The 16,359-nt window shown below is 55.1% G+C and overlaps 1 protein-coding gene across 1 annotated transcript; it reads right to left on the reverse strand.

Moving 5' to 3' along the window:
• Window positions 1-2,646: 2,646 nt before the first annotated feature.
• Window positions 2,647-9,282, reverse strand: SNAI1 (snail family transcriptional repressor 1). Its single transcript, XM_030309419.1, has 3 exons — window positions 8,987-9,282; window positions 7,859-8,386; window positions 2,647-3,627 (listed from the first exon to the last, which is right to left on the reverse strand). The coding sequence occupies exons 1-3, from the start codon at window positions 9,066-9,068 to the stop codon at window positions 3,443-3,445; spliced, it is 795 nt and encodes a 264-aa protein (XP_030165279.1). The 5' UTR covers window positions 9,069-9,282; the 3' UTR covers window positions 2,647-3,442.
• Window positions 9,283-16,359: the final 7,077 nt, after the last annotated feature.

The following is a 16,359-nucleotide window of genomic DNA, read 5'->3' on the forward strand; positions in this document are numbered from 1 at the left end:
AATGCAAGCATAAGAAAATATTCAATGTTTTGAAGAATCTGAATGAAAGAGTCCAGCTTTTTGTACTTTTCTGTCAGGTTAAATTATTTCAAAATACAAAGTACTTTAAAAATCTAAAAAACTGGGGCACCTGGCTGGCTCAGTTGGTAGAACATGTGACACTTGATTCTCCAGGTCATGAGTTCGAGCCCTACATTGAGAGTAGAGATTACTTAAGAAAAAAAAAAGTCTTTAAAATAATAATAATAATAATAATAAACTCTAAAAACTGTTTCCCTTCTCCTTCTCTCTTTTTCAGACCACCCCATTCCACCTCCTGTGACTCCCTAGAGAAATGCTTTTATTATTTGATTGTAAATCCAGAGTTTCCATATGCAAATACAAACAGGAATGAAATACATGTTTATTTCCACCTCCTCTTCTTCCCACAAAAGGGAGCATGTACTGCAAGTCATTTTTCACTTAGCAATATGGCTGAGCGGGGACGATCCCATATCAGGACGCAGGGACGCCCCTCATTCCTTTTATCCCCACCCACCTGGGCTCCCCGGGGCCAACAGCCCTTTTTGTTTTAATAACCCCAAATAACCCTCACCTACTAGCCCTCAGGTGTGCACCCCAGCCACCCGGCCTCTTGAATCAGTCTCCCACGGCCTCTGTCACCCTGGGCCGGGCCAGCATCATCTCGGCCCCGGGACCTTGGGATTCCCAGCTCATCCCCCCCCCCCCACCCCTGCATTCTCCACCAGGAGCCGGGCGGGCGAGTAAAGCAGGCTTCACTCCCTGCTTGGGTGCCCACGGCTGCCCAGAGGCTTGGCGGCTACACTCCCGAGTCCTCAGGAGGCACACATCCTCTCCGGGATACGAATGCTTCACCCATCCCACCCCGTCCCCCTGTCCCCGGCCCCCTGGTCTTGCTCTGCGTGGGGCAAGTTCATTCCAGCCTCCAAGCGGTCGTGCTTGCTGCTCCCTCCCGCCTGGAACTTTCTCTCCCTTCAGGTCTCAACTGGACCGTCAATGCCGCCCGCCCAGGGCTCTAGTTCCGCCGCCAGCGGCCTGCCTCATGGGGTGAGCCTGCCCCATCGCTCGAATTCTGTCTTGGCAGAGTGTCACCGGAGGAAAGCGGCTTGTGTGGTCAGTCACTTGTTTTCTGTCTCCCCCACTAGAACCGAAGTTCCACGAGTGCAGGGGGGACTGTGTTCACCGCTGTGCCCCAGGGGCCTAGAACAGGGCCTGGCACACGCAGTGCTCCTCAAGACCTACTGAACGAAGGTCCCTTTCCGGTCTCCGGGAAGGAAGGCACAGCCATCACCCCATTTTATGCAGGCAGAAACTGGGGAGCCCAGAGGGGCAGCGCCTGGCTCTGGGCCCTGACAGGGGCACAAGCCAGGCATCCCTGACTCCCAGAATGCTCGGAGCCTGGCACACCCCATTCCGGGTGTCGGGGAGGGGTTTCCAGCAGGCCTGTCCCCCCCCCCCCCGTCCCCACCCCGGAGTGTGGGAAGTCATTTATTCCCTCACCATTGGTGTCGGCACCTACTGTGGGGTGAATATACATGATGGCCCAGGGACACGGGACACAGTAGGCCCTCAGCAAATTGGTGCCCAGCCCCCAACCCCCGCAACTCCCTAACTTCCCTTCAGGGAGGCCAGCTACAATTTGGCGATTGTTAGAGAACTTTTTTTTTTTTTCTTTTGGGAGGAAAGCTGCAAGTCATTAAGGGCTGCTCCCGGCCCGCGGGTCACCATTTCCTGTTTAGAAGAAAGAATCATCTCTCCTTTGGAACATGAAGCTCCCCCCACCCCCGGCCTGACTCTGGGGCTCTGGGACGCCTGGGAGTCCTGCTCGGCTCCCCGCAGGAAACTGGCACCTTCAGCACCTTTTGTGCTCAGAACGGACACTCATTTTCTCCTGGCCCCAGGAGGGCCCCAGAGGTGAGGTCACCGTGACAACCAGCCAGGAGTGAATTATCCCAGCCTAGGACGCAAGCTAACCGTCTTCCCGTCCTGTCCTCGAGCAGGAAGCTGAATGACCCCTACCCTTTGGCCTGGCTTCTCACCCTCTCGGCTCCAGCCAGCCAATTTCCTTGCATCAAAGGCCATTTGGTACCCAGCAGCCAGACAGAGGTGTGGGTCCGACAGGGAGGCCAGAGTGGGGCCCGGAGCCCTTGGAAACAGGAAGCACATCCTCTGTCCCCTTCGTGCTCAGCGCATTCCACTCCCTCATCTGGGAGAAGCAGCCAATCCCTCCCCAGACCTGCAGTGCTGGGGCAAAGCCGGCAGCCTGGGAGCTGGCTTCTCACCCTGTGGGCCTGGTCCGCCTCAAAATGGAAGGATGAATCGATCAGGGTCACATGTAAAGTGCAAGGAACCTGCGCATCCCCCCCCCCCCCCCCCCCACTGCTCACTGGCCCACAGGTGTTCCCACCCTCCCCATCAGACAGGACACGCAGGCTCAGAGGAAAACCCACGTGCACGAAAAAAGTCCCTGACAGTCAAGTCAGAAGTCCAAAGCCACATGACGTTTAAGAGAACAGGATTTAAGCCCGTGTCGGGAATATCCGAGCTCCAAGGACCCCTGGCCCCTCCTCCCTTCCTGAAAGCCCTTTAAAACACCCACCCCTCTAGAAAACTAAGTAGACTTTCTTAATACATAAATTAACCACTTTATTGAATATCAATAAACTGTACATATAACTATACAAAACGTTTCCTTAGTACAAAATGTTGCTTGCAATATAAATACCAGTGTACCTTTAAAAATGTAAACATCTTCCTCCCAGGCCCACCTGTCAGACCCCAAAAATAGTTCTGGGAGACACATCGGTCAGGCTGAAGCACCCCACTCGGGCCCCCAACAAGTGACAGCAATTACTCACAGTCTCTTTTGAGACGTTGTTAAATTGCCCATGAAACAGGTGCCACCATGACAAACAGGAGGCTGAAATAGCTGCCCAGGCCCGGGGGCAACCTGGGGTCCAGACCAGTCCTTGTGTCAGTGACCGCCCCCACAGGCCCTGGGGGTGAACCTGCGCGGTTAGTCACACCTCCTGGAGGGGTGGCCTGAGGGTTCCGGGTGGGGGAGGAGTGGGTTCCCCTGAGTGGGGGGAGCTTCCTATCAGTCTGTCTGCTTTTGTCCCGGAGCTCAAAGCAGCTGTATCCAAACACCTCTGGATACACAAACCCACACAGAGAGGCCAACTCCAGAACACTTGGCTGCAAGCCACCCTCCCCACCAGCCGTTCACAGAAACGTCCAAGGGAAGGCCTCTCTCAGAGCCCACCGAGGCACCAGGGCAGAGAGAACTGGAAAAAGGTCCTCAGAGTCCTGCGGGGCAAACGCAGCCAAAAGGGGGAGCTCAGAAGGGAAATCCGTGGCAGTTGGAAGGATGGAGGCCGCAATGGCCGGGGGAGGGTCTGGAGAGGCAGAGGAGCTTTGAGGGTCAGCGGGGGCCCCCCGAGCAGCCTGACTCTTGGTGCTTGTGCAGCAGGGACATGCGGGAAAAGGTTCGGGAGCAGGTCTTGCACTGATACTTCTTGACATCCGAGTGGGTCTGGAGGTGGGCCCGAAGGTTGGAGCGGTCGGCGAAGGCTCGGCTGCAGTGGGAGCAGGAAAAGGGCTTCTCTCCTGAGGACAGAAAACGGGAGAGTCGAGTGCTAAACCACTTGGGGTAACAGCTGGCATTTATTTGAAATCCTGGTCCCCCCACCCCGGCCTTTAGAAGCCAGATCACCCCAACCCTGAAGGAATCCCATGACCCAGAAAAGCCAGGCCCTATTGTCTGGTGCCCAAAGCCCTAGATGTGATGGGGAGTTCTGCCACCTCCCACCGGGTGACCTTGAGCAAGTCATCTGGCTTCTCTGAGCCTCCATTTGCTCATCGGTAAAATGGAGCTGTTCACCCCTGCACCTATAGGAGTCAGTAATCCAGAGACGGTAAGTAAAGCCCTCATCATGGCAAGCTGGCCGGGGGTGCTCAGCCCACCATGACAATGATGGTGACGGAATTTACTGAACACTTACTTTGTGCCAGGGACTCTCGCCTCATTTAGTCCTACCTCTGTCCTCAGTTTAGAAACGGTGAAACTGAGGCACAGAGAAGCCACGTAGGATATGCAGGGTCACCCAGCAAGAACCAAGCACCCTGATTCCAGAGCCCTTGATTTTAACCACTACACAGACGGCCTCTCAGGTAAGGGGGCTCTAGTGGGTACTCCTTATTATCACGCCTGGATTGGATTCACTTCATCGGGGGACAAAGCTGGAGTCAACCTTAAAGGCTCCCGGCCACACCCCTCCCCCCAGCAGGTTAGGCCACTTCTCTGAGCTGCTTCCCCATCGCAGTGCTGCTGCCTGCCGTTCTTTCCTTCCCTTCGTTGTCAGTGATCTCAAGTCTTGAAATTCAGGGATCTCCCCTGGATTCACCCCAAGCCTCTAGCCCAGGGCCTGGGACCCCGCCACAAGGCGACAGAAACCTTTTACCTCCTGACTTGTTTAGAACCCCTTTCTACCTGTGCCCCTCGTACCACCTGCCTGGCCCAGGCCGTGCTGAAAAGAGTCTTGCTCCCGGAGCTAGGTACACAGTACGTGCTCACTCAAGAAGTGTTTATACGAAGAGAAGTCTGTTGTTTTTTAAAGCCTCAGAGGAGCCTGACCCCTCAATCACCACCAGATAATGCTGTTCACCAATTTTTCCTAATTCCTGCCCCAACGAAGACGATATAGTACACAGTCCGAAAACACTGACAATGTTATTGTGTTTTCTTGGGGGTGCAGCATTTCCTACTAAATAAGAAGGCCAAATAGTAGCTCATTAAACAAGTACTTATCAAGCTTCCACTATGTGCCAGCCAATAAAACTGAACATTCTTTACTACAAAGTAAAATTCTACCCTCCCACTCTCAGCCTGATATGCCCCTAGGCCATGGCCCACTGGTTAAATCTGTGTTGGAATTCAAGACCAGGGAATGAATGAATTCCATCAGCCTCTGGGTGCCTGGGGCACTGTGCTGGGCCCCGGGAGGGAGGGGTCCAAAGTCAGATGCCTGAGGCTGACTGTGGAACCGTCCACTCAAGGGCTCAGTCTCCTGGGGCAGAGAGACAAGGCAACAGGCCACACCACGGAGCAGGGGGACTTAGCAGGAGGACTAGGGAAGGGATGTCTGAGTTAACTGGCTTGGTCACTATTGAGCACCCTCTGCATACTAGGCCAGGAAGGTCTGATGACTGCACAACAAGGTCCACATGAAGTTCTTCCTCCTTCACACACTCCCTGGTGAACTAAGGGCTTACTGGACACAGATCTGGGTAAGGGGGCACGGAGTCCTATTTCCCCAGGGCACGGAGAGCCACTACCCTCTCACCTCCTTGACAGAAGTGAAGCGACCCTGGCTCCAGCCTTCTGAGCTGTGACTTGGGAAAGTGATTTCCTTCTGTGCCTCAGTTTCCTGATCTGTAAGGTGGGGGTTACAACGGCACCTCCTTCCTGGGGCTGTCGATTTATTGCATTAACCCAGGTAAAGGAGGCCCTGGGCAATACCCTTCCCACACAGCAAGTGCTCAGTGAACGCTACCTTTATGCTGCGTAGGATCAGACACAACCGTGAACAAAGGAGGGAGGCCTTGGTAGGATGTGATGGGGTGGAGGGGTCTGTGTGTGCAAGCAGCAGGCACAGACCTGCACCCCTTGCAGATCCCCCACCCCCGCAGACGTCTTTATGGTGATCCTGGCGAGTGTGAAATCGGCACCAGGCCGGCGGGGACAAAGGCCGCCGAGGGGGGCACTGTACATGCGATACTCCCCGGATTAAAAGGGGCCTGACACGCTGCGGGCCAGCAGCTGAGGCCGGGAACAGGTGCTGGGCACCACTGGCCCATGCACCTGCTCCACTCCCCCAGCCCCCACCCACTGGGCCCACCATTAAGACACACAATGGGAGTCAATGAGGATGGTGATGGTGCATTTCAACAGGCTTTTTGTGTCTGAGCCATGCCTTTACATGAAAATAATGTCAGGATGGGAGGGGGGAGAAGCTGGGGGGCTCAGGGGAGCACCCCAATGGTTTCAACTCCCCCAAATAGAGCCCTCTTCAGCCCAGGACAGAGGCCTGGCAGTTGGCGGGACCTTTACATCAGGTCCCTTTAAAATCAGGGCTGTGTGTGCACGAAGTGAGAGAGACAGGGGTGGGGGGAGGTGGGTCGTCTGCAAGCGGGGGGGGGGGGGGGGGGGGAGGGAATGCCCGGGACACTTTGTGGGAGTCATAATATCAATAATGCCTGCAAAACGCCAGGCCTAAACAAACCACCCCACTGACCCTCATGGCTCAGAGGTCGGCCACTGGGCCAGGAAATGCCAGAACTGAGGTCTCCAAACCCGTCAGCCTGACCCCAAAGCTGCTAGCTACGACCCTTGAACCTTCTCCCAAAGTCACACCCCAAAGAGCAGCCACCTTTCAAGTTCTGAAAGGACGCAGCGGCTACCTTTTCCACATTTCCAGAGAGTTAAAGGATAGAAAAGTCTCCATTTCACAATTTTCTACACATTTAGTCTCATGTTTTTGAAACACAGGTAGAACTGTGTTTTCTGCCGGCAAAGGTATTCCCAGGGCCGCAAGATAGGACTAAGTTTATCTAGTCCACGGTGGGGGCAGGGAGAGCAGCCCTGAGAACCATGATAACAAATTATTATGAAGTGATTAAGGAGACACTGAATCTTGATACCCGCCCTAACAAGTGCTGTCAGAGTCCTGAGGCTCAGAGAGGTTCAATAACTTGCCCAAGTTCACACAGCACGGAAGCGGCGCAAACACCAAAAACATTTCTGTTCAGGGGGCACCGGGGTGGCTCAGTCAGCTGGGCGCCCCAACTCTTGATTTCAGCTCAGGCCACGATCTCACGGTTGTGTGAGTTCGAGCCGCGCATCAGGCTCTGTGCTGACCGTGTGGAGCCTGCTTGGGATTCTCTCCCCTCTCTCTGCCCCTCCCCCACTCACCTGCTGGCTCTCTCAAAATAAACAAACATTAAAAAAAAAACATTTTCGGGCGCCTGGGTGGCGCAGTCGGTTAAGCGTCCGACTTCAGCCAGGTCACGATCTCGCGGTCCGTGAGTTCGAGCCCCGCGTCAGGCTCTGGGCTGATGGCTCAGAGCCTGGAGCCTGTCTCCGATTCTGTGTCTCCCTCTCTCTCTGCCCCTCCCCCGTTCATGCTCTGTCTCTCTCTGTCCCAAAAATAAATAAACGTTGAAAAAAAAAAAAAATTAAAAAAAAAAAAAAAAAAAAACATTTTCATTATCACGTATCGAGTGGTGGCCCAGGTGCTTTCTGCATATGCTTTCTTTCATGTAACCCGTGCAGAACCCCCACAGGCTGGTCTCATGCTCATTTTACAGACGAGGAAACTGAGGCCAGAGGGGGGACACAGCAGAGCAAGGTTGGAAGAAGTTCTCCAAGCAGGATTCTGAGCCAGGTGGGGGGTCTGACAACATCCTGCCTGGCTGGGGAGGGGGTGGGGTTGGGGGTGGGGAGGGCGGGGCGCGGTGGGCTCCTTCACACCTGGCCCCGACAGCTAGGTGTTGGTTGCACCTTTCCCCGGACCCCCAACTCCAGCCCATCCGGTGAAGGATCGGAGGCTGCGGAGTCTCACAAAGTCACCCACCCAGCCCATCTGCCTGGCTGACCGGCGAATAGTGCATGTTGCCGCCCGGCGTCTCTGAGCGCCAGAGCAGGCCCGAGCCTCGGTTTGCGCACCCCGAAAGCGGCAGCCGGCCCGGCCCCCCACCCTGACCTCGGGCCGGCCGGCCGACAGGCGGAGGCGGGGGCGCGGGCGCGGGCGGGAGGGCGGCGGCCCGCAGGGACACTCACCGGTGTGGGTCCGCACGTGGCCCTGCAGCAGCCAGGGCCTGGAGAAGGCCTTCCCGCAGGTGCCACAGACGCAGGGCAGCGTGTGGCTGCGGATGTGCATCTTGAGGGCGCCCAGGCTGAGGTATTCCTTGTTGCAGTACTTGCAGCTGAAGGCCTTGCGAGTCTGGGAGTCCTTGGCCACGGAGAGCCCGGCCAGCTGCGCGGGCAACCGGCCCAGGCCTGGGAAGGCAACGTAACCCTCGGCCTCCAGGGAAGAGGCCGAGGTGGAGGAGAAGGACGAAGGGGCCGGCGAGGGGGGGCTGGGCGGCTGCGAGCCTTTCCCGCTGTCGTCGTCCGACAGGGAGGTCAGCTCCGCAGCCTTGGGGACCTCCTGGGGCAGAAGGGCGGCCCAGCCGATGGGCTGGGCTTGGGGCGCCAGGAGAGAGTCCCAGATGAGCGTGGGCAGAGAGGCCGTGGGGTTGAGGACCTCGGGAGGCGGGATGGCCGCCAGCAGGTGGGCCTGGTCGTAGGGCTGCTGGAAGGTAAACTCTGGGGGGAGACGGAGAAAAGGGCAGGGTCAGGCATTCGGTCGGTCGCGCAGTCAGTCAACAAACCGTAGCCTGCTGGGGGCGGGGGCGGGGGCGGAGGGGGGGGGCGGCGCGCGGGGCCGGCGCTCAGTACTTACTGAAGGGAGGAAAGAATCGCGGCCCCGACGGCCCGTCCTGCCCGCCCGGAGCCCCTCTTCACCCCGGCCGCCCCGCTCGCCCGCCCAGGCCTCCAGATCTCACGCGCAGGGCGCCGCCCAGCCCCGACTCGGGGGCGGGGGGGGCGGGGGGGGGCCCTGCCCCTGCGTCCCCGCCAGGCCCCGGCCCCCTCCTTTCCCCAGTCGCCCCGCCCCGCTTCTCCCCTGTCGGCCGCCGAGCAGACAACTCACGCAAGACCACCGCCCTCGGAAAGCCCTCCTCCAACCGTCCATTCACCTGCCCCGGGCTCCTCACACCCCTCCGCACACCGCCCCGCGCCCGGCCCCTTGGCTCCATTTTGGGCCCAGGATTTTGCCCCCGAGTCCCCCCCCCTCCTTCCTCCCTCCCAGCCAGCCTTCGCCGGTCTCCCCGAAGCCCCCCGGGGTCCCTCACCCCGTCCACTCACCTGGAGAAGAGTCGTGCAGCTCGCTGTAGTTGGGCCTCCGGCGGGAGCAGGCGGACTTCCTGACGAGGAAAGAGCGCGGCATGGTGGCCAAAGCAGCCGGGGGTCGCCGGTTCGCACAGGGGTCGCGAGGCACTCCACCCGCGAGGCCGTGCCGCTGCGCTCTGAGTGGAGACGCGCCGCCAACTCCTTTAAGTACTCCAGCCTCTGGAGGGGCGTGGTCGAATGATGCCACGCCCCTTTGTCACCTCGGCGCCAATCGAGGCGCGCCTTCGCCGGAGGCCACGCCCCGAGCAGGTGCGCCGGGGCTGGCGGGGCTCGCGCCGCGTGGCGCTGGGGGCCGGGCGGGGGCCGCTCGGAGGCCCGGCCGCGGGCGCTGCTCCGATCGCCCCGCGGCGGATTGCCGGGGGCGGGCGCAGGGAGCCCCAGGCGACGCGGGACCCCCTTCGGTACTCCGCGCGCCCGCCTGCCCAGCGATGCACGGTCGTCTGCTTCTGGCGCCCCCTGGCGCCGCCCGCCGCGGGTCTGGGCACCTGATGTTCCGAAACCGCCTCCGCCTCAGGCTTGGGGAGGGGGCGGAAATATCCTCGGCCAGGCTGGCGCCTCGCAAAGAGCGTGGGATTCACGAAGTACTATACACATTTCGGGGGAGGCTGCGAGGAAATGAACACCTTCACGTGGCTGCTGGTAGTGTGAAATGCCACAGCCTCTTTTGCAAAGCAATCTGGCATCATCTAGCAAAAGGCATCCGTTCCTTCACTTAGCAAATGTTTACTGAGCACCCGCTACGTGCCAGTCACTATTCCCGGAGCTGGGGACACATTCCTGAGCAAAACACTCGGGGTCTCTACCTGTAAAGTGTAGCTCGCCGTACGGTGGGGGAGAGAGACGAAAGTAAACAGATAATTATTAAGCAAAGGGAAGTGTGCTTTGATGGGGGGAGGCCACAGGACGCTGTGACAGTCAAGAAACGGGTCACCTGACAGGGGGTCGGGGCAACTTCCCAGAGGAAGTGAAGAAATACCGAGGGGAAAGGCCCGAGGTAAGACTCGGCCTACTTCAGAGTCTTTGAGAGCAGCTCCCAGGGATGGGGGTGGGGTGGCCAAGCCTGAGAGGTCAGATCTGCTGGGCCTCCAGGGCCTAGAGGAGTTTGAACTTTGCCCCAAGGACACTGGGAACCAAGACAGGATTTTCAGCTGAGGAGGGACCTGTTTAGAGTCTGGTTGAGAAAGATCACTCTGGGCAGGTGGGAGAAAGAAGTGGGGAAGGGAAGGGCTGAGGCAGGACTTCTCGCCTCTCTGGGGCGTCATCAATACTGTGTCTAAAGGATCTAACGCTGGGCTCCACAGTAGGGGCACCGACTGGTCCCATGTGGCGTGGGCCCAGGGGAGGGACAGCTGGAACCTCACCCTCAGCTCTCCTAGGGACCCACCACTCCAGAGAGGGCCATGCCAGACCTGGGGTGGGGGTGGAGGTACAGAAATAAATCCATAAATAAGTCCCATCCCACTTGTTTTCATCTATGAAGCAAGGACTATGAAAACCTGTAAGTCCCACTACTCACCACCTAGAATGAGGGCAGGGACAATTGTCTGTTTGGGACAACTGTGTTCTAGTTGCTGAGTCGAATCTAGGATGGGGGGAGAGATGGGCCATATGCAGTCACTACTTAGAATACACCCCTCTCCTGTGTCTATTTAGTTCCAAAATATGATTCTCTGCATGCAGCCAGAGGGAGGAGTAAGACCATGTCTCTCCGCTGAAACCCTCCCATGTTCCTGTCTCACCCAGAGTAAAAGCCAAAGTCCTCACCACAGCCCTCCGCCCTGCTGATCTGACCTCTGCTGACCTTGTCTTGAGCCACTCTCCCCATTCCCCAGGCACAATGATCCCCCCCCCCCACTTCTTTGTGTTCCTCCACATCCCAGCCCTTTACCACCACAGGACCTTGGCACCTGCCAGCCCCCCCCCTTCCCCCAGATCTTCACCTGGCTGGCTCCTTTTCAGTCTCTGTTTCAACATTTTTCACCAATGGCTCAGCCTCATCAGTGATGAGAGAAATGCAAATTAAAACCACTGGTGAGATACCATTTCACCCCCATCAGAAGAACAAAAAGTTAAAATTTGGTCAATATCAAGTGTTGAGGAGGGTGTGAGGGCAGCAGGACTTTTGTCCCATGCGGAGGACGGTGTCAATGGGCACAACCACTTTGAAAAAGCTTGGCATGAGCTAGTAACAGTCTACTCCTAGGCCAGCGGGCATCCCAGGGATTCTCAGCCCTGGCCGCAGATTAGATTCCGCTAGGGAACACCCAAGCCTGGGCCCACCTCCACATACACCCTGATTTAATCAGTCGGGGGGGGGGGGGTGGTGACTGATTAATAATAAACATATTAACATGTTTTTCAAACTCTCCAGGTGATTCTACTGAGCACTGCTGCCCAGCCCCAAACTCGGAAGAAACAAGAGAATATTCACTAAACCCTTGCTCCTAATAGCAAGAATTTGGGAACGACCCAAATGTTTATCGACGGTATCATGGATTAACGAACGATGGTACAATCCCATAATGGAAGAATGAATAACCCCTATCTCCAGGGTAAGGAGTCCAGGGGCCGCTGGTGCGCAGACACCATCGCCTGGCCTCCGGGTTTCCATTTTCCTGGGTCGGTCAGGCACCTGCGCTCGGGAAGGGGTGGAGGGCGGGGGAGGACCTTTCTCGGATCAAGGCCGTCCCCTCCTTTCGGATGGAATCGTCCCCGCCCTCGCTCCCCTCCCTCTTGGAAGCGGCGGAGACCGCGAGGTGGGAGGGGGCTTCGAACGAGGCCCCGGGGCCACAGACCAGCTCCCCGAGGTGCTGCCCCAGGGCCATATGGCAGGGAAAAGCGAGGCGACACTTTTGATGCAGTGGTGTCAGGTCCTCCCGGAAGTGGGCGGCCTCTGGGGCGAAGCTGCAGCGAACCGGGCCGGGCCGGGCGTTCGCTCCCTGCTCCCCGCCCTGGGGCACGGTCCTCCGGCGCCCTCTGCTGGCCGAGGCGCTCCCTGAGGCCGCTTCTGAGCCGCCAAGCTCGAGGCTGGGAACACATGCCACTAATGGGGGTGAAAACTGGTACACCTGTCTTGGAGGACAGTCTGGGAATATCTAATGTGACCAGGAAAGGCCTCTGAGGGGAAGACACATTTGAACAGAGGCCTGCGTTTTCCACAGGTGTCCGTCCCCCACTAAAAGTAAAAACAGTAACTAAAAATGTGACACCCAAACAGAAAAGAAAGTCTCCTTCATCCCAGATATCCATTTCTCTCCCCAAAGGCAATTATTTTTAACCAGTGCTTTGTATGATCTCCCGGGGGGTCCTTATAGAAACAAGGAGACATATATGTAGACTAACGTACATGCCTTCTTTAGGTACCACAAATGGGAGCCCACACGCTAGCCTGTATCTTGCTTTATCCTCCCAAGTAACAATATTCAGTATCTTGAAAATTGTTCCAGATCATTACATGCAGTTTCCTTAATCTTCTGCAAGACTGAAGACCCTTCCATTGTATGGATTATACTACAATGGCAGGATGTATTTAACAAGAGGACTTTCCCTCCCAGAGCCTTCAGGTTAGATTACAATTTTTCCGCTACTATAAACAACGTGGCAATTTCCATGGATGTGTTGAACACACATCTGTGCACTCTGGGTCAAAGGTGCCGTTATATAAAATGTTGATACATTTGTCCAAACATCGTCCAAAAAGGTTAAACTATAGTTCCACCAGCAGGGAAGTGAGGGCCCCTTCTTAAAAACTGGCCAGGCAGGGTATACTCTCACTTTTTTATCTTTGCCCATCTGATAAAGGAAAGTGAGACCTCCTAGTTGCAATTTGCATTTCACATGAATGGGGTGGAGCATTTTTACGTGTTCCAAAGCCATTCTGTTTCTCCGTGTTCGAACTATCCCTTCATGTCCTTTGGTCATGGAATTGATGAAATTCTTAATTGCCAAGAACTCTTTGTATATTAGGCCACTTGGCCCCTGTTGATTAGATCATTAATCGGGTGGCTGAATCAATCAGAGTCAAAGAGTTAATCTTGACCAGGAAGAAGACGATGTCTACAGAAAGTTCAAGGAATGAGCCAAGGCTCAACCACCACCCTTATCCTTCCTTGATTTAAAAAAGAAAGCTTCTTCGAGTGTCTCACACTTGCCTGAAAGCAAACAGTGATTCAGCCTTGGGCCTATGACCCCATAGGACCTCTGAAGGAGTCAAAATCACCATCCCAGGATATAAATGGCTTTCAAGGGAGATTTTGGGTCAAAGTCTGTTGAATGTGGCCCCGAGTCGGAGGCTCCCAGAAAAGATGTGCAAACCCTTTTCGTTCCAATTTGCTGAGCACCTCCTGTGTGCCTGGTTCTGTGCAGGAGCCTCACTCCTATGGTATCTCTGTAGCCTCCCAAGGTAGTATTTGATGCTCTTACACTCAAGCCAATGCCCATCTGGAGACCATTTAATATATTATGGTGCAGTCATACTACACACCTGTCAAAAGGGAGAAAGCTCTGCATGTAATGGATGAGGGATCATCAAGACATGAAGTGGTAAAAACCAAAGTGCAGAGCAGCATGCACAATGTAACACCATTTGCATAGAAAGTGGGGGAAATATGTAGGTATTTCTTAGAGACACAGAAGCCACCTCTGGAGGGAGACACAGGAAACTGGTACCGGTGATTGTCTCTCAGGAGGGGATCTGGGTGGCTGCCAGGCAGGGGTGGCAGGGAGAGGCTTTACCACATCCCACATCCCAGGTCTTTTTCTTTTTATCATGTGCAAGTATTAGCCTCATTAATTCTAATAGGGTAGCACAAGTCATCCATCATAGGACTTGTTAAATACCTAATAGTCCAATCAATGGAATATTTACAGCTGTTAAAATGTCAAAGACCATCTGTGTATATAAACCCTCCATGGCTCCCATCTCATAGGAAAACCCAACGTTTGCATTACACCAGGAGGTCTAATGCAGGGTCCGGCCCTCGTGGCCCCTCCGAGCTGATGAGGCACCAGCCACAATGGACCACACCGGGCATGCTCCGGCTCTGGTAACTTGCATGTGATGCCCCCTTCCCCTGGAATGTTTTCCCTCCCGAGGGCCTCCAGGCTCATCCCCCTCATCTCCTCAGGGAAGCCTTCTCTGGCACCATTTCGTCAGCCACCCACCCCTTCCCTCTCCAGTCCTCATTCCCTTATCTCCCTCCCTGTTTGACTTTTCTCCCCTGCAACTCAACCACTACCTGACATTGTGTATGTTTTACTTATTTTGCTGATTGCCCTTTAGACCAGAGGTTGGCAAATACAGCCCATGGACCGAATCCAACCTAAGGTTTGCCTTTTATGGCCCCTTGTGCTAAGAATGGCTTTTACAGGAGCATCTGGGTGGCTCGGTCGGTTGAGCGACCAACTCTTGATTTCGGCTCAGGTCATGATCTCACGGTCTTGGGATGGAGCCCCGAGTGGGATTGGGCTCCACACTGAGGGTGGAACCTGGCTGGGATTCTCTCTCTCCCTCTGACCCTCCCCAACCTGCCTCATTCTCTCCCTCTCTCCCCACCCCCCGCCTCAAATAAAAAAAATAAAAAGTAAAATAAAAAAAAGAATGGCTTTTACAGATGACTGTTTGCAATCGATTTGAGGATGGGGAACACTAACTTGGAATCCCAATTAAAAGCAAAATGTAAATCTTCAAAAGAGAATTCCATTCCTCTCTTTCGTAGACCTGTATTATCAAAAAATTCTTTAAATATTACATTTTTAAAGAATGTTTACTTACTTTTGAGAGCGAGAGAGCATACACAGAAGAGGCAGATAGAGGGAGACAGAATCCAACGCAGGACTCAAACTCACAAACCATGAGAGCATGACCTGAGCCGAAGTTGGGACACTTAACTGACTGAGCCAGCCAGGTGCTCCTAAATACTACATTTTGTCAACAAAAAAAATTGTGGAAATGTATTTTCTCTTATATAGGTACCTACATAATGTCCTCAGTACTGAGGCCTAAAACCTAAATATTCACTCTCTGCTCTAGACGGCTCCATCGGGGCAGGACCAGTTTTATTCACTGCTCTGACCTACGTACCCCGAGAGGAGGTGCTTAATAAATATTAGCCAAATGGATGAATGAACTGCTAGACTTTTAAGTGAAAAACAAAAAGTCAAGGGAACAGCATATCTAACAGGCTGCCTTTCGTGCAGAAGTAAATAAGATAATATCCACCCCGTGGGCACAGACTATCTGTGAAAGGTGACCCAAGCATCTGGTAGCATCTGAGGAGGGAAGAGGACAGGGGTAGGAAGGAGGCTTCAGTTTTCTTTTTTATGTTTATTTTTGAGGGAGAGAGAGAGAACAAGCAGGGGAGGGGGAGGGGCAGGGAGACAGGTGGGGGACAGAGGATCCGAAGCAGGCTCTGTGCTGCAAGAAAAGACAGCCCAATGCGGGGCTCAAGCTCACAATCCGTGAGATCATGACCTGAGCCAAAGTCGGACACTGAACCAACTGAGCCACCCAAGTGTCCCTTCTCCTCACCTTTTCTGAAGGATATGAATGTTTTATTTTAGATACACATGTGACAATTACAAATAAACGGCTTTGTCATGAAAAAAAGCCAACCACAAAACCAAGACTATACTGATTGCCCCTGAGACGTGGTTTCTTTATCTATTCATTGGGGCAATAAGAAGGGGGTGGTTCTGGAACAATCCTGGGTAACTGGAAGGAGGTGATCACCCTGGTTCAAAGGCAGTTGTCCCAGGCCTCGAGGGCGGCAGGTGTCTCTGTGTGTGGGCTGAGGGACGCCCTGCAGCCGGGCCTCCCCACACCTGGCGTGCTGGTGCTCCCGCTGGTGCTCCAGGCCCAAGACGGGTCAGAGTGAGCAAAGTGAGGTGAGGTCAGAGTGGGCTCTTCGCTTCAGACTCAAAATAAGCTCCAAACCCTGCTCGTGGCCCCCGAGCGGCTCCATCACCTTCACTCTCCCCGCCTTGCTGGCCTTCTTGCTCCTCGTCATACACGTTCTTTCCCGTAGCAGGGGGAACGCCCTTATGCTCCTCTGCCCAGGACAGCCTTTCCCAGCTCTTCCTAGAGCTGGCCTCAGTTCAAACATCACCTCAGAGACCCTAATACCATCTCACTCTCCCATCTCTTGCACACCGGCCCATTTGATTCCCATGGCAAGATTATCAGTCCCATTTTATAGATAAGGAAACTGAGGCTCAGTGAGGTGAAATACTGACGTGCCCAAGTCACAGCGAGCGAGAAGCAGAGGGTACCCAGCCTAAGAGGCTAGGATATGGTGATAACCCAGCCGGCCACAAACAAGGTCTCTGTG

Source organism: Lynx canadensis, chromosome A3, assembly GCF_007474595.2.
Source record: "Lynx canadensis isolate LIC74 chromosome A3, mLynCan4.pri.v2, whole genome shotgun sequence".
Lineage (NCBI taxonomy): Eukaryota > Metazoa > Chordata > Mammalia > Carnivora > Felidae > Lynx > Lynx canadensis.